We start from the raw sequence: 19,803 nt of genomic DNA, 5'->3' as shown, positions 1-19,803 counted from the left end.
AAATTGCAAAAGAATTACACAGAATGACGCTAAATCTAATGCTACAAATTGTGAAATATGTGCCATATCGCTGTATTCTTAACATACTTTCATATTAGAAAATAGGTCAAAAAATTACAGAAACTAAAGGAACGCTTGAATTAACGCGAAAACATGCATATCAAAATGTATAAAACTATAATAAAATTACTTAAAAATATTGTTATGACTTTAAACAATATTAAAAAACCACTTCATTATATTATTGCATTAAAAATCTGTAGACAATGTAAATTTGCCAAAACATTTCAAGCATGCTGTAATACATATTGTGTATAATATCAAGTTTATTATACAGAAATCTTGTCTTTTCTGTTTAGTAGACTCTTAATTGCGTAACTTTCTTTAATGTGAATCAGCACATTAACTCTTAACTATCAGTGCTTTTACATATCATTAACTTTGTAGTATATTATTGAATCATAGAAGAGCTCTATTTGAATTAATTAGGTGAACACTTTTTATAGACTAGTAGCAAATGCATTCAAAGGTGTCAGAATACTGATTATTAATTTCTAATTATCGATTCCTAATTATATAACATAACATATCAAAAGTAGAAGACATTAATTATATATTGTTATTGTACCTTATTAATTTTATGATTTTGTTTTTTTTATGCTATATTAAAGTCATTTTGATTTACTTGTACAGTTTATGAATCAATGTTTCATTGTGATAAATTCTTGTAAAGAAGAAATTTTGTGCAGTATTAATCACGATCATATTTTGATAAAGAATTTATAGCATGTGGAAGTTAAATGTATGAAATCAACGTAAAGCATAAAATATAAAGTCATAAATAAAAAAAACAATAATAGAATATGTCTGAAGTCATGAAAAAATATAAAATATTATTAACAGTAAAATATTATTATGTCATGTATCTACAAATGCAGTCAATAAAATTGTAGAATGTAAACAAAAAAAAATGCTTTTACATAAATGGCAAGATATAAACCATGATTTTACATAATATAGATCTACAAATTAGGTAAATTATTGAAGTCTCAATATATTATCTTTACTGTAAATATGTTGAAAACAAATATATTAATCTTTTTTAATTATAAAATCTCTTCTATATTAAGATAATCTTTTTATAAAATAATTATAAAATAATCTTTTCTGTTCATTAAAGTAATTATTAATGTTTTAAAGAGACGTAAATGCTACGTCATATACATATTATAGTATTTTTTTTGCACAGCATTTTGGTAATATATTTCTCACTAGAAATATTCAAACTCTTGATTTTGTGATTCATATCAATAACCGCTAGCAATTGAACACGTTTGCTAGGTATGTTATTTCCGGCTTAAATACTGCGAATATGTCTGGGTCTGCGTACCAATAAGCAACAAGAAGTTAAACCGGAACTGACCTTCGCTAATTCGGACATGTGCAATGATCTGGTCGGAAACTCGATTTTTTCTGCAAAAACTTTACTCGATTGTGGAATTTCATCTTCTGATCGATGAATTAATGTCCCATTCACGTAAAGTACATTAGCAGCAGCATCTTCAGGCACAGTTAATGTTTGATAGCCGTATGTTGCCTCCCTTTCGATTCTCTGCAATTACAAACAACACGAAAAAATTACAAATAATTTCAAGGCAATGTTAAGTCATAACACAAAGCAAAAATTACAATTAAATACCTTCAAAACTTCTTGAGATTCCTTTCCAGCACCAACACAAATAATGTCTGGGCCAGCCATTGTAACTAAAGCTTTAAGACGCTTAGATTCAGCAACCTGGAAACAAGAATTAAATAAGAAATACATGTTCTCAAGAATTATAATACCAAATGCATCAATTAATTTTTACTTTATCTTTATATATATTGTATTATTAGTATTTCTATTATCTTAGTTATATCTTATCAAAGAATTTTAATTTTAGTTGCAATAGTATAGCTATACAGGGTGTTGGGCCACCCATGGGAAAAATTTTAATGGGAGATTCTAGAGGCCAAAATAAGACGAAAATCAAGAATACCAATTTGTTGATCGAGGCTTCGTTAAAAAGTTATTAACTTTTAAAGTGCCGCCTGTAGAACGGCAATCTGCGAACAACCGCGCACGCGTAATAGTGGTTCTCACTCACAAAACTGTAAGGCTGTCGACACGTCACTAAGTACAGTTTCTCATGCTGAGTGAGAACCAGTATCGCGCGCACGCAGCTGTACGCAGGTTGCCTATCTACAGGCGCAACTTTAAACGCTAATAACTTTTTAACGAAGCCTCGATCAACAAATTGGTATTCTTAATTTTCGTCTTAGTTTGGCCTCTAGAATCACCCATTAAAATTTTTCCCTGGGGTGGCATAAGTTTTATCATAAGATAGTATTTTTATTTATTTAGGCAAGATGCACAAACTAAGGAATAAAAAGTATTAAATGAATCCAGCTTTTTGTGGTATTATATTGAAAAGAAATAGTTAACCAAAGTTGGTTTAAGTGCACTATTTTCATTTTACTTCTTTCAACGTATTTGTATATGACAATAGCAAAGAACAGTGTCACCTTCATCGATCATTAAAAGTATTTTCATACGAAAATAATTAACTATATTAAAATGCAGTCGAACCTCGATAATTCGAAAACCTCTTTAAGACGAATATTTCTCTATTGAACCTCGTTTAGTCGAAATATTGGTAAGAAAAAGTCCCTATAATTTGAAAATCTTTTTCTTTCCTAGTTACCAAGGTTCGATTGTATACGCAAAAATTGTTCGCAAATTGCAATATATCTTGGACAACAATCGATAGAAGTTGCACTGTACAAAATTCTACAACATGATACGTCTATGCAAATAAATACAAATTTGAATCACGTGCGGAAGTGAAAGAATGTGTCCTGTATATATACATGTAAGTGTGTTCCATGTGCAGAATTGCACCAAGCTATAATTTGCATACTAACACACTTCGCACGAAAGCATTTTGTTAACGTTTGTAACATAAAACAGCTATTCTGGAATAAACTTATTGAAATTGTGCCAAGTTGTGTTTCTAAATTGTGAACTTTTTTCAATGTAATATGCAAAAGAGAGTCAGTCTAGTACACCCAAACCTGAAGTGGGGCTGAGGTAAGACTTTCCACTATCACCTCTTCACCACCATCACCCACCTTAAATGAACATTAAAAAGTTTATTTAAATGTATTCTTTATCAATGATAGCTTGAACCCAGTGTATATACATATATGTAAATTAAATATGTAAATGCATATTTACATATTCAATACATATCAAGTGTGCTGTAAACGAGTTGTATTAATATTATACATATGGTAAAACATGTAAAAAATTGTTATTTAAATAACTAGAGAAGATACAATGTAACCATAAAAAAAATTGGTGGGTCATGATTAGAGTATCAGTTTTATGTTAGTAAATGTTAGTTATATCATTTTACATATAAATTAAGAGAAAACTTTAAAAGTTGAAGCACAATTAACTTACTCTTTATATTTACAAATGAATTTTATACATATTGCTTCTATTTTGTATATTATATGATCACATTCATTTACATATTTTACATATACACATTCGTAATTCTTTGATCATATATATACTTATTACAAATTACAGTATGTAACAAAAAATTCTGTAAAATTTTGAAAGAAAATATGCAAGGGACATGAAGCTAATATTTTAACAAATACTTTATTAAATGGTTCATGCATTTGTTTCAACTCTTATGTAAACATTTGGCAAAACAAAATGCTCATACAAAGATAAAACAGACTACTGTTTCTAGCCAATGAACATTTATACAGGTACCCCTCGAGTTACGCGGTTTTGGAGCAATTTTATATAAAAAGAAAATATATATATAATTATAAATGAATGTTTTTAAATAAAAAAGATAATAGGTATTTCACAATAGTTTGTATATATTTCAGAATATTTCAGAGACTAATTCTGAGTCGCGATTTACGCGGAACCAATTAACCGCGTAACTCGAGGAATACCTGTACTACTTTAAAACGTTTTCAACTTAATTGTAGGCCCTTTTTAGTGAAAAATTCTATAATTTGAATAAAAGTTTATCTGAAAGAATTAGGCCTCATAATTAGTAAATTTATTTGTTTTTTATAAAAAACTTGTTAAATAGATTATTATAATTATTTCTCCTATTTATTAATTTGAAGAAGACCTGCAATTAGATTGAAAACATTCTAAAATTTAATAAATTGCCTATAAATATGAATCCATTTTATTTATATCTTTAAAACAGTTTAAAAATTAAAAATTATTTCGTATAAATAGAGCATTAAAAAAGTAGTTTTGTATGGTACAATTTCATAAAGCAGAAAGGAATATGAAGTATATTGAATATTAAATACTCTATTTAATAATTAACCAACCTTGATAGGTACACATGGATATTCTGGAAATGCAGCTGCAACTGCTCTTGCACCTGCTTCATTTGTATAATGAGACAGTCCAACAAAAAATTCACGGCCTGAAATAATAAATATAGATAAGCAATTATTAATTCTCAAGAGTGAACTTCCAAATTACAAGTTGAATTCTGAAAATTGCAATTTTACCCGTAAACAAGACATCTCCACCATCCAAACGTGCATTTTTATCTGCAATTTCTATAAGTGGAATCTCCAGCTCCTTCTTTAAAACAGCTCTAATTGTCTCAATCTGAAATTAGATCATCACCTTTTAAGTTACCCGTGCACTTGCAATATTACCTAACACAACATGTAATAATACTAATAAAAACTAATCATTTAATATTTTTCGCTATATAAACATAAGTGACTTAGATAAACGCAATTGATAAATATATGTTAACAAACGTAAAGTATAACAAGTATACCTCCTTTAGGCGCGATGACTCGTTTGGTCGAGCTATTAGCGCGATGCCATTACAAACAACTGCAATGTCTTCTACAAAAACGCAAAGCGGCGAATTTTCATCCGGCGGCATTTCCACAACATCAATGTCCAGTTCCCGCAAAAGTTGCGCTAGCGCCAAATGTTGCGTTCTAGCTTCATCTAATGTGACCTCGCCTCTTGTACGAAGCGAAAGAGGAATTCTGCATAAAACCGCATGAGTATAACGGTGGAGAGGCATGACTTATCGATGTAACAGTTTTCGTGTAAAAATATGTCGAAAGTCCAATGTTTTTCCTTTTTCAATTAATCGGGAACAACCACCAAATAAATTACTCCTTCCGGCTAACTTTAGCAGAACGCCAAGTGCCCACAAACGAAGACTTTGATTTGACGTTCACATAAAAACAACAACCAGGCAGTATGCTCAACATTTATATTCATAATGTTTCTAGATTGTATATTGGATGATAACTGAAGATGGCGTAAAATGTCACTAACAGTTATCTATCACGGTGATTGTAAAATCACGATCACGGTTGTTAACTTCATTTACGATCATCATCGTGATTCTTTCGTTCTAAGTTACAACATGTTAGCAAATCTTGATCTTGATTGAATTATTTTTCATGAAAACTTCAATATAAACTTCTACATACTATAAATTTTTAAGTATGTTACGTTTTCTAACTTTTTAAATTAGCTTGATTTAATATTAAAAATGAAGAGTAATTCGATTCTTTTTCTCTTGTCTCATATCAGTATTTTGAAGAACACAACTTCATTATTCATATGAAGTGTTACCTCTGGTTGTTACTCTATGGCTGTACCACAGACAAGGTATTCAAGTAGACCTTACATCCAATGTATTTTTTTGGCCCATTTTTCTGGGGCCCTAGAAACCTGTTACCATTTTCGTATCACCCGTAAAATTACCAACAGGTTATAGAAATGAACTACAACCAAAAATAATTTTTTCAGAATGATCTGAAATTGTTTAATTTCGTCTAATTTGTAATACGATTTCAAATCTCGACTGGGACACAAACGGTTAATACAATTGAAAACATAACTTGCGCATTTATATCATAGTCCGTTTTTACTGTTGCATCCCGAGTTCTAAGTATCTCTAAGAAATGTCTTCCTTTCTCTCTACTTTCCCCAGCATGATCACTCACGTTGAAAAGCATACAATTGCATTGTTCATTATAATACGCTGTTCCGTTTAAATTTCGCTCTTAATTAGAATGCAGATGGCTCTGCACTCAACGGTGAGTAATCGGGTTTCAATTAATTCCCGTTGCGGCGCTATATGCGTTAAACCTACATTTACGTGATAGCGTAACACAATAAAAGTTTTTTTAGATTAGGCTGCACCGCTGCACCTAGTTTGACATGATCTGCCAGCCTGGCATTGACTGCCGCTAAGTGCTTTTGCACGTGAAGCTGAGTCACGAGTTGTATATCGTGACGGAAAAAATAGCCGGACCTCGGTGACTTTCCCCTTAAATGGCTAGAATTCATTTAACCTATTGTACAATGTCTGATACTGTGCTTGCATATATTTATTGAAATATTTCGGTCGAGGTAAAATATTAAAAGTCATTGAGAAAATTAACATTTAATGAAAATAGTAATAATGTGGGTGTTTGGTTATGGCTCGCTCATTTGGAAAGCCGATTTTCCGTATGAGAAAACTTTAGTTGGTCACGTCAAAGGATACGTTAGGCGATTTTATCAGAAAAGTACAGACCATAGAGGAATACCCAGTAGAGTATGTACTTCATTAATTATACGTCGAATTTTTTTCGAAAATTTTTATTTCCTTGGAACACGTTTAATCCTTTATAATAACATAATGCACAGTATAAAATAAATTATTATTTTGAAACATTTATGTACCTTCGCATTAGTCGAACGAAACAACTTTTTGTTTTCAGCCTGGGCGTGTTGTTACGTTACTATCTTCCGATGATTCTAACGATGAAGTATGGGGCATTGCATATAAAATATCATCACGAAACATAAATAAAGTTGTCAAACATTTAGACTACAGAGAAAAAGGAGGTTATGAAAGAAAAAGCGTTCTTTTTTATCCATCTTATTCGATAGAAAATATTGGATCACATTTGTTAGCAAATGATGCTCCCCAGGGCAATTTAAAAAATACAAAACTGTTGCCAACAACTTTGGACGACAAGCCATTTTACATTACAATTTACATAGGTGGCAAAGATAATCCAAATTATGCAGGCATAGAAGACATACCTACAATAGCAAAACAGATACTTGTATCTCATGGTCCTAGCGGAGCTAATACAGAATATTTGTACGAATTAGCCTCTGCGATGCGAATAATTGCACCAGGTATATACGACAACCATTTATTTACCTTGGAGTCGACTGTAAGAAAACTAGAGGCAGAACAAGATACAACAATAAAATAAAATTAAAATTTATATAAGAACAAAGACAAATAAGATATCTATTTATTAGAAAACTAACTTATTTATTCCTTAATAAATAATGTGATAAAATAAGGTTTTGTATTTAATGTGCAATAAAATAGACGAGTTACATGTACTATGTATGCAGCTAAGTACGAAGAAAAGTATTTTATGGTATGAAATGTGATATTTCTCCTAATGTAATTTAAATCGAAGTAATTATTGTAAAAGAAAAACATTATTGTATGTACTTTTTCTAATGTTATATTACATGTAACGATTGTTTTTATAAAGCATAATAGGTTTTTTTAAATGTTTTTTTATTTATGTACAAAAATGAAAATATATAAACAATAATATTGTGATAGATATACGGATTCACGGTTACAATTATTTTCATTTGCTGTAGTAACTGATACATGTAGTTCAACATCATCATTGACTGAAATTAGCTTATGAACTGTAGGTATTTAAATTTGAATAATTATTTGTATTTATATTAACAAGAATGCTTTAGTATTCGGCCTCGACTGGAAAGAAGCTTTGAACTCACTGTGTCGAGTCATTTAATATTCATTAAGTTGTTATACATTAATAATTTATGTGTCGTAATTTTCTAAAAATACAATAACCAATTAAAATAGTGAAATTGTTATATCAACACGTTGCTAACAGTTCTTTTTATTGTATAAAATTGTCGAAAAAATACATATAATTTCCGTACCCGTAACTTGAAATTCCTGTAATATTAATAAAATTGAAAACATAACTTGCGCATTGATATCACGGTCCGTTTCTACCATTAAACCTAAAGTTATCAAATTAGATTTTAATTCAAGCATAATTAGCAAAAGCGATAACATTTAATTGCGTACGAACTAATCAGCAGAAATAGCGTACAATAACGATAAGTTAGTAAATATTTTGGAAATGTTTACATTCATAAAGGGACTACTTGTTACGCACGAGCGTGCTTTGGCGCGTAATGATCAGCTGAACGTACCTAACTCCGCCATTTCTTATTGTCAGAGCAACTGTCAAACGAAGTGGTTCGTACGCGACCCTATTTCCTATCTATACCGACGAATACGACAAACAAGCCAAGATTGGGTGATCCATTGACGTGAAAGCGTTTCGGACGCATCCGGGTAAATGTTTCTTTGAAATTTTATTATGGTTTAGTACCTGTTTACCAAATACGACGTTCAAATGTCTAACTGAAACAAAATGGTGGTGAAACGAGAGAAGTAGATTTCATGCATTTTCGATTCTTCCGTAATTAACAATGCATTGTTTATAGAAATAATTGTGAATATGTAGGTTAGATTTAAATCACTCTATAATGCTATTACATATTCAATAAACGTGCTTACTTTTACACAAATTTAAATTATCAATTCAACAAATCATTGTGCATCTTGCGTCACTCTTTTCGTTGGTAAATATTGACAAACTCGAACAACATGAATTACATTTTCGTATTGTAATTTTGTTTAAGTAATATGTATATTTTGAGTACAATAATTGATAATTAAGACAAACGTAATATGAAATGAAGATAGAAGCAAATAAAGGGAAAGTACTCTACATTTCAAAATTCATTCGGCATACGAATACATTACACTTTATGAATCATCCATTGCGAAAATTTTATATTAGCCGCGGTGCAGGTAATCGATGAAACAAAATGAATATAAATTTTTAAAGTTTTTAAATATGTGTTTCCTATGGAATTTTTCAATATTTTTTAAAATATGTATCAATGATAAAAAGTTATTGAACCGGTATTATTAAGTAAATACTTGGAATCAATATTTATTATGCAGAAACGAAATAATGTTTGCAAAAGTAATAATATTTTTAAATGAAGTCCTTATCTATACTACCTTTGTATACATATCATTTCACTCTTTGTGCGAGGTCGCACGCGATCGTAACAGTTCGGGTATTGCTCATCTGTGACGATTTACAAAGTGGACGCAAGATCTGAACCCTAGTACAATCATCACACAGTCTTGTTCGAGTCGTGCGTAAATAACGTGTTTTGCTCTTCGCGAGAGCTCGTTGTTCTTACGTAAAGTAAAAAAGAAGTGTGTATAGTGTTTTTCAATAGTTCAATGATCTAACAACAGAGCGTTACTTGGGATAAATTGTACGTATTTTACATATATGTGCGCGTTTACAATTAGATACGAATAATCGGACTTGAAATATTTCCCGCCAGTAATAGTAAATTGGCCGATATCTTATAAAATTTTACCGTGTACATTATCGATAAATTCGCGCGTATCTACTGATCTGAAAAAATAGTAGAATAATTGAATTACTTTCGCGTTTAAATTCGAAAAAGAACACTATATTTATTCTATACGAGTTTAATTAATTTTAATAAAAACTTAAATTATATTTACGTTTATTTTACTTAATTTTTAACTCAGGTGTGACACAAATATTCGAGGGCAATCATAATGAATTTTATTACTTATCTTCAATTTTGACAGTTCGTTGCATCAGCCATACAGTATCCTCCTATAGCTTTCTTCGTCGGTACGAGACAATACATATAACTTGAAAGTTGTAATTCAATGCCATTCGTTTTTTTCTTTGTTTCTTATGCAAAAATGTTCTCTGGAAGGCCATTGTGCAAAAATGTTTTTACATCGTTTTACGTAGTAATTATATAGTTGTATTGGTAATTTCTTTCTTTTTTAATGTATACTTGAAATTTTTCATACATATGTATAATATAAATAAGTTTTCTATTGTTACTCTTATTGCAATTAAATTTATACGTATAGTTTTTAACATCATTTTTCTTAAATTTCGTACTATTTCGACAGGTTTCTAATGATTGCTTTAGTAAATTAAAATTTTATAACATTTCTATAATGTTCAATAACTTGAAACAAGGTATTCAAGAAATGAAAGTTATTCTCTTTGTGTTGGTTTCTAGACGTTTCTATAATCTACTAGTAATTATGTTCGATACCCGTAGTATCTAGGTTACATCAGATCATAATAACTTTAATTGTCACGGTATATTATAAGCAAAGATTCAAATTATTGAATTATATGCGATAACTAAATTTTGATTTGATTTCTAAACATCGGAATATGTTAAAATGATATCGTAAATATATACGAAGAAATCGAAATAATGAAATTGCATTTTTTCGCTTGAAACGCATTAAAATATTTTGTAACACTTTGATAACTAGTATATTTGATGTTAATGTACTGTTCAGAAGTAATGACACGATGGAAAAAGATTAAATACTCTAAATTATTTCTAATGAGTCATTTTTCTAGTACGTTCTTTAAAACTTCCGAGTTATCCGTTGATCGATATGCAGATGTAGACACGTGTTCATAGATCAGTAGATCATAATGAATGTGGAGAACAGACCAAATGTTTTTTTCAACGATGATTGTACATTTTATTAATCGATTAATCAATCAAGATTCATTATTAAAATAATAGTTATTTTATATTATAATAAAAATTTTTGATATCATATGTTATTGTTATTCTATGATATATTAATATTGCTGAATAACATGTAAGTCATTTTCATTCAATGTTTACTCATTGAAATATTTTTTAAATATATTTTATTGTAACTTGAACAAATTTTTCCCTTATTTATAATTGTATAAAAGATATATTTCTAATAATTAATTGACTAATAACAGTTAGAACAAGATTAATTTATACAATTATATTAATATCAGTATTATTTTATTTTTGCAGATACAAGGCTAGCCAGCTGCGCCATTCTTGTTGTGTGACACTCATATCATCAGCCACACTACACATTTTCTGTGTTACATTATCATTTCATTGGTGCTGTAGTTAGCTGCTGGTCACACATTGCAGGAATGGACACATCGGGCTTGCCTGTACCGGATGCAATCCACCCGCTATTGGAACAATTGCAAGAAGCTTTAGTTCTTGAAGTAAAATATCAACCTAACCTTCAACTACCTAGTATATCACAAGTAAGTGTACGAATTGAATTGTAAAGAAGTTAATATTTGAATTTACTATATATGACTGTTAAATGTACAAATAGCAGAGAGATCATTAGGTATTTTCCTTATATATAAAATATATTATATATATATATATCTTTATTTTTTAGAACGATGAAATAACAATTGGGGCTCGTGATGGATCAGCTCATGTTCTAAGATGTTTGAAAGTGTGGTACGATTTACCATCGGATGTGTTTTTTATTGCTATCAATTTAATGGACCGCTTCTTAACAAAAATGAAAGCAAGACCAAAACATATGGCTTGTATCAGCGTGTCTGCTTTTCACATAGCTGCTGTCCAATTAGCACAGTCCTTGGATGCTGATCACTTAGTTTCTATTTCCCAGTGCAAATGCACTGGTGGTGATCTTAAACGTATGTCAGAAGTAATACGCAACAAATTAGAATGGGCACCTGGCACCCAACCTGTTACATCCTTGACTTTTCTTCAATTATTCAATGCAATGTTCCATTCGGTTGCATCTCAGTTAGGATTGGGAAATATATATAACAGTATTGTTACGGTAAGATATTTTCGTGTAATTAAATCAGATACTATTGAATTAATGTACCAGTGTTAATTTATCGCGTGTTTTACTTCAGGAATCCGAGCTTTTTCTCAGGTTAGAGATGGTTGCTTGCGATGGCAATTGTGCAAGTCTAAGGCCATCAGAAGTGGCACTTGTTCTACTTTGCACATACTTAAATAGTGCAGTTAATCGGCTGGATACTAATGCAGATTCTATTGTAGCCACAACCACTATTCCTAGTTCCTCCATCATCAATACATCTATATCATCAAGACAGCAGATGCTTAGACTTTTAGAATTCGCTGTAGAGCTTCAGAAAATATGTAAGGTAATATTAGAATGATTTAATTATCATTAAATTTTTGTATTATGGTTATAAATGCAGTAACGTTCATTCGGTATGTTCTTTCGTATATAGATTCCAGATGCAAGTTTCTTCTCTACCCATGATGCTGTAGGTGCTATATTGAGCAAATATAATGCTCAAGAGCAAACTCCTCATAAACAAAGACTGATATGGAGATTGTCCTCTCGTACGGCGCGCCTTTTACGTCCAACTGATAAATTCACTTCTGTATTACCTGTTATCGCCGAACATGCTCCAGTTCCTTCACCAAGTAAAATTAGGTATATTTTTATGCCATATGCTAAATGTGTATATGCATAACTTCTCTACATTTCAAAAAAGATATCTATGTTAGCTAATTTTACAATATTATATGTGCGCTTTCTTTGTTTACAGAAAAAATCGTAAATTTGGTCGACGCTATGGGAACAAGAGACGTTAAGTGGCAGTATCGAGGCCTTAAAGTATGTTCCTATTCTAATAATTACAAATACAAGTAAGAAACAGAATGGAGTGGATTGGAATTAATACTGTGTTAAAATACTGTGTTTTAGCTGCTGGATTAGAAGTTTAGTGTTTGTCCGTCATACCAAGCAAGAACGGAAGTTTGATTTTAGTTTGAAGTTAGAAGTTTAAATAGAAAGTACAAATATTGATGTATTTACGTCGTATGAAGAACTGTCTGATTATCCCTTTTGTATTATACGTTGAAAAACAAAAGTCGCAAGAAGTGTAAATTCATATTTTCATTGCATTATTCCAAATTTTTTAAATGGAATTTATATTAGATACGTTACATATAAATTTTCTTTTAAATTGTACCATACGTTTTGTAAGGAAGGACGAGAATTTCCGTTCTTAAATTAATATTTTAAAGCGATTGCTATCATACAAAGCACACGAGTGCTGTGAAAAACAGAATTGAAACAGCAAATCGTATTTTAGTAATATTAAAGTTAATGTGATATAATGTCCATTGTAATTCGTATATTACGAATAGAACATCGTACTATATGCGTACGTTTGTGGAACATGTTGGAAACGTGAAGAAATCGATTATACGCGAGTATAAATAAAAAGTTTTAAAATTATTTAAAAAAATGAATTATAAAAATTAATGAAGCTAATTAGGATAATTAAAATGTTCAATAAATCTTAGTTCTTAAAATTATCGAAATTAAATTACTGTTTAACGTTTTGTCGTAAGACTGTATTTAAATTATGTTTTGTTTAAGAAAAGAATATGGATAAATGTAAATAGAATAATCTTCTATCACATGTTTTTATATGTCGATTGAGTGAAAGATGCAACGCATTTATATTAAATGATCAAAACTGCTTAACTTTGTGCACTTCGATTGTACTTAGTTTTAAAATGAGTACATTTTCCTCGGATCAGTATTTTCTCAATTTTTTAAATGTAGTTAGCTCGTAATATCTACACAAATTTCGAGTCGAATATACAGCAATTGTCATTAATCTAGATAATGTTTAAAATAATCTGCTGGCGAGTTAAATTTATGTAATGTTTGTATAAAGTTATTAAGGGAAATTGAGGAATATGGCACATATATGTGATTAATTAATACAAGAGCGCAAAAGGTTAATAATAATCTTAAATGCTTCAGACAAACTTCATAAAAAACGAAACAAAAAATGTCAGCTGTGAAAGTATAATTATATGTAAAGGTAATTTAAGGTATATAGTATTACATAATTACTTATAAGAATAACACTTACAAGCCACAATTTGTGATAGAATTTTTTACTAATGTAGTTTTCAAATGTGGCCATTAAATGGTAGCGAAATTGTCTAGAGCATTTGAGAATTAAATATTTGTCTATAACTATTTATTGTCTATTTCTCTCGTATGTTAGATTTTGTGGTAATCTCATGGTGTTTAAAAACACAAGAAAAATGATACAAAAATACTCCGAAATAACTATAACTAATTTATTATTTCTTAAATGTAAAGAATTATACAAAAAAGATTGATTGTAAAAAATATGAAGGCATTATATTATTATTCTATATGAAACGCCTAATTTTTAAATTACATACGTCTAGTTAATATAGTTATTGCTTATTATTTCAAAGCGACGAGTGACTGAAAGACAGAAATTCAGTTTTAGATGTCTGTGTCCTTAGCCAGTTTATGCTAGTCATAAGTCCATGTGTATGCTTAAAGTTTTTATTTCATTTAACTTTATTAAAATATTGTTTAATACTATGTTAATTTGAACGAATAGTAAAAAATAATTGAAATTACATATCTTAAAATAATACGGGGACACCAAACTATCATTCAAAAGTATATTCAAACAGATTATAAGTCAAGGGAATTATTGTAAAAAAAAAGAAACAGTAAATAAGAGACATTGATTCTCTTGCATTTTTCCTATTAGTACTTATTAACCAGTATTACATGCAATTCTTAAATTTTTCATGAATTTCTAATAAATCTCTTTTTGTGATAAAATACCAAACTATACAAAAAAAAAAGTGTAAAAATATTTTTTTCGTATAAAACGTATTGTATTTACGTGCAAAAACAATAAGACATTCGAATAGACGAGAATGTCGAATGTTCTATGGACCATCTAATCTTGAAATGTAATAATTACAAATTCATGATTTAACGTGTGTGATTTTATGAATTTCTTCATCTATTTTCATCTCCTTTTTCAAGTTATAATAGAAACGTTAGAAAGAGTTTATTATAATAATGTTCTTAATCGCATTGTTGTGAAAGGATATAAATAACATAGAAATTGTTATATTGTAGAAAACTATGAACTTCTGTTGTAGTTTAATCTTAACAAAATTAGCATAACAAATGCTGAAGGGATTCTATTGAAATTGAAATGTGTTAGCATTAAAAAATAAAATATGGAAATTGAATTTCTAACATACAGAATTTCTTTATAATAAAAATGAAAAGACATGTGCATTGTAAATTTGATTGTTAATAAATTTTTTTATTGATATAAGTTCCTACTATCGTCAAAGAAGTTTGGTGGTGGGGGTAAGCTAGTCGAATGATTCGACTCGAATCCACAAGTTGTGGGACCACAACATTTCTTGCACAGCGTAAATTACACCGCGATCTGTGCAACATGATGCTGTCTGTATTTAGTCTAATCGTGGATGATGTTATTAACTATGTAATCATGTTAAATGCTTACGATACGCATAAAATTTAGAGTATGTGAAGTGAGCAAGTTTCAGTTTCGTTCGAAAGCTCCGAAAAAACAAATGGTGTCCATATGTCAAAGCATTTACATGGGATAGTACGTGTTTCTTCTTCTATACTTGGTTGTGCACATTTTACAATTCGTGCTATGTCGTCTGTAGCACAAATTGATGGAAGCTTGGGTGTATGTATGAAATTTTTATTTCGTGAACAAAATTTTCTTTAGGTTAGGTTACAACAACAAACTTTTCAGCATAGTATGCACTACTACTAGAAAATCTACTAAAGAAATAAAGAATACCAGGTGTAAATGCTGCTAATGATATTTTGGACACCATTTGTGTATTTTAGTTAATAATTTTGTTGGCCTTAGAAAGGGATGTTTCTAGAATTAAACTTGGAAGCCAAGAGCTTACTCGTCATACAGAGACCGCTATAAAAGTGTTATTGTTTTCATTTCAAGTTGTGTGAAAACGAAGATATTGGTGACAATACTTCTTACACTTTAGATTGTGTAGGTTGTAATTATCAAAGCAAAAGTATGATTTAAATAATTGTATGTTTGATACAGTAATCAGTACTATTTAAATAGAAAAAGTATATGTACATATATTGATATGTATGCTACATTCGTGTTTTCATTTATTTTTTTAAATAAATTATGCATTAAAAATTATATAATGTCTGTTCCTCTGCTCCATTATCTCAAGTTATATTTTTAACTTTTTTGTTGGAATTGATTGTTCTGTGGTTTGATAGTAGCATGAGAAATGAATTAAAAAAATTCATTATTATTCGTAAATTGTTAATTTGAGATTAATTCTTTGTAAGAAGCAGTCATTCTTGTTTTTGTCTAAAAAACGGTTCTATCGTCCGTAAGAATTCCGTTTCAAATACTTCATCCGAAAATCGACTTACAGATGCTCTAAAAAAAGTTATTTGTTATTAAACATATTATTTACGAAATATTTCAGCAGTAACAGTAACGTTGACGTAAAAGTGACAGTACCTAGCAGCCATTCTAATTTTATTTCTGACTTCTGGACTCATGTATATAATATGTGATATAATTGATGCATATTCCTCAGGGTCTTCAGCTAAAAACCCGTTTTCCGATCCTGGCTGTGTTTCTATTATATCGGTTCTGCAATTATCAATAAAAATATTAACCGTTTTATTTTTGTTTCATAGATTAGACGATTTTAATAAGACTTTTACCTTGGACCACCGGAAGCATGGGCCACTACAATTAATCCTGCTGCCATACATTCAACAATACTGATACCAAAATGCTCATTCCACATTGTATGTAATCCTATTGTTGCTTTTTGAAGTTCCGAGAGAAGCTCGGAGTATGGTATATTTAATTTAAACTCCACATTTTTATCCAGTGCAAAGTGTTTCGATAAATCTTGCATGTCTTTTACACGCACTTCATCGTCCGCATTTCGACAAGAGCCAATAAGAATTAGTTGAATCTGACATTACATAATACTATATAAACATTTTTGTTGCAGATATTGAATTAAATTTTTATCAAACTTACTTTCTCCCAAATCTCTTCTTTAACGAGCGACCTAAGTTCATATATTACTCTCAACATTAACGGGTGATTTTTTTCTGGTCGAAATTGTGCAACCGAAACTATACGAATCTTATCACATTTTTCATCGTCGCTGAGAAGTGGTAGTTCCGTTAAGTGCTTTACATCGCACGGCGGATAAATTCTATGAGTTTTCAACGGACACTTCCAAATCGCGTTAATGTGCTCTTCGGTCCACGAAGAATTAACCATGATAATCTCTGCACACCTACCAACCCAACCATACATCTGAAACGATCGTCATTAATCATAATATCAAATTATAATTTTTTTCTTTTTAATTTTACTCAGCTTACAAACGCAAAGACTTTATAGTAAGCAATTTTGGCCGCCGATAAAAATGGATTTCTAGCTATAACTCGTCTATTATTATGCGAAACAACTCTTCTGTAAATATGCCTGAGCATATCTGTTGAAATTGTTGGGTAGTGAGTATATGTTGCTACTCTACATCCACCGATATATCTGAATAACGGATATGTAAAAGCATAACCCATGGTGTCGATGTAAATATCTGAAATAACATTTTACACACATGTTTCGATGATACATGCTGTATCTAATATTTAAAATAATTACAAAAATTACATAAAAAATTCATACCTGGCACAAAACTATTTAAAGCTTCGATGCCCAACCAAACTGATCCTAAGCTTTGTCCTAAAAGCGTAAAATAGGGGTACATCGAAGCTTCTACCCATTTACGCCTATGTAAGTACATAAATTCAATTTTGTGTCTAGCTTTAATATTAAATACTTTCTCTGTTTTATTGAGAATTTGTTCTGAATCAGCATCTAGGTCTCCTGTATAAACTATTATGTGTACATTGGAATATCTGCGAACAAATATTTAAACATTTAATTCTTTGGCATTCCAAAAATAGAGAGAGTCAGGACTCTAAGGTTTAAAGATTGTAATATGTATATGCATTGTTAATTAGTAGATTCAATTAAACACTTTATACCTGGTTTGTATGGCACTGATCACAGCCCAAAGTACTCTTTCACCACCACCACCAGCATTACAATACGGATGAAAGATGCCTACTACTGTTTCTTTTCTTAATCTCTCTGCCCGCTTTTTAGAATACACTTTTCTCCATGTAATTAATAAGATAGGCAAAGCAATAAACATACACAATAGTTTACAAACAATTATTATTAATAACATGTTTAACCATGAAAGTGCATGCGCTCTGAAAGAGTAAAATCATTAAATGCATATAAATTATTTACAAAAAATGCTGTAGGATATAAAATTTTTTACTAATAAGTATGAATCTTACGTGAAAATATCAAGATTCATGTCTTTCCTCTCAAAATGGCTCAAAATTGTACAAAGTTATTCTGGCACATGTACTTGTGTACTTTTCTGTAAAATGTTATTTATCCAAATTAATGTTACAAAGTTTCTAGATCTAATAAGCATTTACATAAAGGTGTTTTGTATGTATGATTAGAAGCGAAAATGTAATATGTTTTAAAAACGAATTTATTTAAATTTTATTTTTATGTTTACGTTACTTTACACCCGCAGAAATCGAATTGGTGATCGATATAGTTCAGTAAGTGATACGTTTAATTAAAATGGCACATACCAAACGATTATTTGCAACATACGAGTCTATAATTTCATTTATCGAATTATTGATTGGATTAGCGAGAATAACAGCTGTTAAGAGCAGTGAATTTTTCTATCAAATCGTGTTCAGGGCTGTCACGTTAAATTTTGATGTTTATTGGCGAGGAGCGTGTTAAGATTCATCCAATCTACGCGAAGCTCTAGAAGCTCCACATAATGTTACATCCCGTTCACATGACATGGTTTTTTGGTTGTTCGATCGTTCTACCGAATTGATAATAGCCAAGCCGAAAGTAACGTTCATATATTTCTGTATTTTCGTCACTTATTCATTTAAAAAAAAGAACAACATTAACTGCCATGTCGTCTATAAATGAGTGCCAAGATTTTTCACTATAGAACCAAAAAAGTTAATTCCCAAGTTGAGATAGAAATAAATGTAATGGGATTCATGAATTTTAGTGAGGTTACAAGAATAAGTGCAACGATAAATTTAAGATTACGTAGCTTACAGTTGTCTAAAATTAAAATTTTTTTCTTGTACAAAATTGTACTATTTTGAACTGGTTTTCGAGTTGCAAAGGTCCACACTGCGAGATCACGTACACGTGATCTATCATTGTGTTAAAAAAATGATAAAAAATACTTGGCGCCATCTAATATCGTGGATTCGAACTGCTAAAATCGTGCCAGGATCACAGAATACTAAAGGAGGTACGCGAAGTAAAGGTTCCTTGTGTTACACATAGCTTGATTATTCATTAATTACTCCTTTCTTGGGATTAAGATATGGATTTTTAGAATTGAAGAATATAGTATAGACCCTTGGCAACATTCAAGGATAGTTTTTAGAACCATTCCGCCCGTAATTAAGACGTTATTAACGAATATCGGAAGTCGGAACATTTACATTTATTTTTCAACAATAACACCTATATTTTCGCTATTGGAGAACCAAGTAGACATCCCTGGCAATATTTAAGGACCGATTTTGCTACGCTCCTTGCTCTGATTAATTCGTTATTAAAAAGTTCGAAAACGAGTGCCGACTTCCCGGTATTGACTAATAACTATTTAATAACACATGGTATGGTTAGAACAGGTATCCTTGAATATTGTCAAGAATCTCAGCTATATTATTAAATTCTAAAAGTTCATGAATTAAT

General features: G+C 30.3%; 4 protein-coding genes across 10 annotated transcripts; 2 read left to right on the top strand and 2 right to left on the bottom strand.

The window, feature by feature from the left end:
• Positions 1 to 1,249: 1,249 nt before the first annotated feature.
• Positions 1,250 to 5,281, bottom strand: LOC122396003 (N(G),N(G)-dimethylarginine dimethylaminohydrolase 1). Of its 2 annotated transcripts, XM_043394060.1 has the most exons (6): positions 4,884 to 5,281; positions 4,603 to 4,705; positions 4,417 to 4,514; positions 3,115 to 3,171; positions 1,700 to 1,795; positions 1,250 to 1,612 (listed from the first exon to the last, which is right to left on the bottom strand). In XM_043394060.1, exons 1-6 carry the CDS (start codon positions 5,139 to 5,141, stop codon positions 1,358 to 1,360), a joined length of 867 nt encoding a protein of 288 aa, XP_043249995.1. In that variant the 5' UTR covers positions 5,142 to 5,281; the 3' UTR covers positions 1,250 to 1,357. The 2 variants fall into 2 exon arrangements, with proteins under 2 accessions (XP_043249995.1, XP_043249996.1); XM_043394061.1 differs by lacking the exon at positions 3,115 to 3,171.
• A 1,025-nt stretch (positions 5,282 to 6,306) lies between these two features.
• On the top strand, positions 6,307 to 7,490 carry LOC122396002 (putative glutathione-specific gamma-glutamylcyclotransferase 2). The gene is made up of 2 exons (XM_043394059.1): positions 6,307 to 6,674; positions 6,841 to 7,490. Exons 1-2 carry the CDS (start codon positions 6,525 to 6,527, stop codon positions 7,345 to 7,347), a joined length of 657 nt encoding a protein of 218 aa, XP_043249994.1. The 5' UTR covers positions 6,307 to 6,524; the 3' UTR covers positions 7,348 to 7,490.
• A 693-nt stretch (positions 7,491 to 8,183) lies between these two features.
• Positions 8,184 to 15,106, top strand: LOC122396001 (cyclin G). 5 transcript variants are annotated; one of them, XM_043394054.1, is made up of 7 exons: positions 8,184 to 8,495; positions 11,099 to 11,346; positions 11,490 to 11,906; positions 11,986 to 12,240; positions 12,331 to 12,539; positions 12,655 to 12,722; positions 12,813 to 15,106. In XM_043394054.1, the coding sequence occupies exons 2-6, from the start codon at positions 11,227 to 11,229 to the stop codon at positions 12,698 to 12,700; spliced, it is 1,047 nt and encodes a 348-aa protein (XP_043249989.1). In that variant the 5' UTR covers positions 8,184 to 8,495; positions 11,099 to 11,226; the 3' UTR covers positions 12,701 to 12,722; positions 12,813 to 15,106. The 5 variants fall into 5 exon arrangements, with proteins under 5 accessions (XP_043249989.1, XP_043249993.1, XP_043249992.1 ...); XM_043394058.1 differs by lacking the exon at positions 8,184 to 8,495 and adding an exon at positions 8,767 to 8,785; XM_043394057.1 differs by lacking the exon at positions 8,184 to 8,495 and adding an exon at positions 9,000 to 9,017.
• A 27-nt stretch (positions 15,107 to 15,133) lies between these two features.
• On the bottom strand, positions 15,134 to 19,231 carry LOC122396000 (GDP-Man:Man(3)GlcNAc(2)-PP-Dol alpha-1,2-mannosyltransferase). Of its 2 annotated transcripts, none has more exons than XM_043394053.1 (9): positions 19,150 to 19,231; positions 18,342 to 18,427; positions 18,021 to 18,251; positions 17,659 to 17,891; positions 17,352 to 17,569; positions 16,999 to 17,283; positions 16,671 to 16,930; positions 16,462 to 16,596; positions 15,134 to 16,377 (listed from the first exon to the last, which is right to left on the bottom strand). In XM_043394053.1, the coding sequence occupies exons 2-9, from the start codon at positions 18,359 to 18,361 to the stop codon at positions 16,290 to 16,292; spliced, it is 1,470 nt and encodes a 489-aa protein (XP_043249988.1). In that variant the 5' UTR covers positions 18,362 to 18,427; positions 19,150 to 19,231; the 3' UTR covers positions 15,134 to 16,289. The 2 variants fall into 2 exon arrangements, with proteins under 2 accessions (XP_043249988.1, XP_043249987.1); XM_043394052.1 differs by lacking the exon at positions 19,150 to 19,231 and adding an exon at positions 18,654 to 19,050.
• Positions 19,232 to 19,803: the final 572 nt, after the last annotated feature.

This window comes from Colletes gigas, unplaced genomic scaffold (assembly GCF_013123115.1).
Source record: "Colletes gigas isolate AHSC1104 unplaced genomic scaffold, ASM1312311v1 Colletes_gigas_Sc00006, whole genome shotgun sequence".
In the NCBI taxonomy this organism is placed as follows: Eukaryota; Metazoa; Arthropoda; class Insecta; order Hymenoptera; family Colletidae; genus Colletes; species Colletes gigas.
The sequence above is the reverse complement of the archived record's forward strand: the minus strand, read 5'-3'. Positions and strand labels throughout refer to the sequence as shown.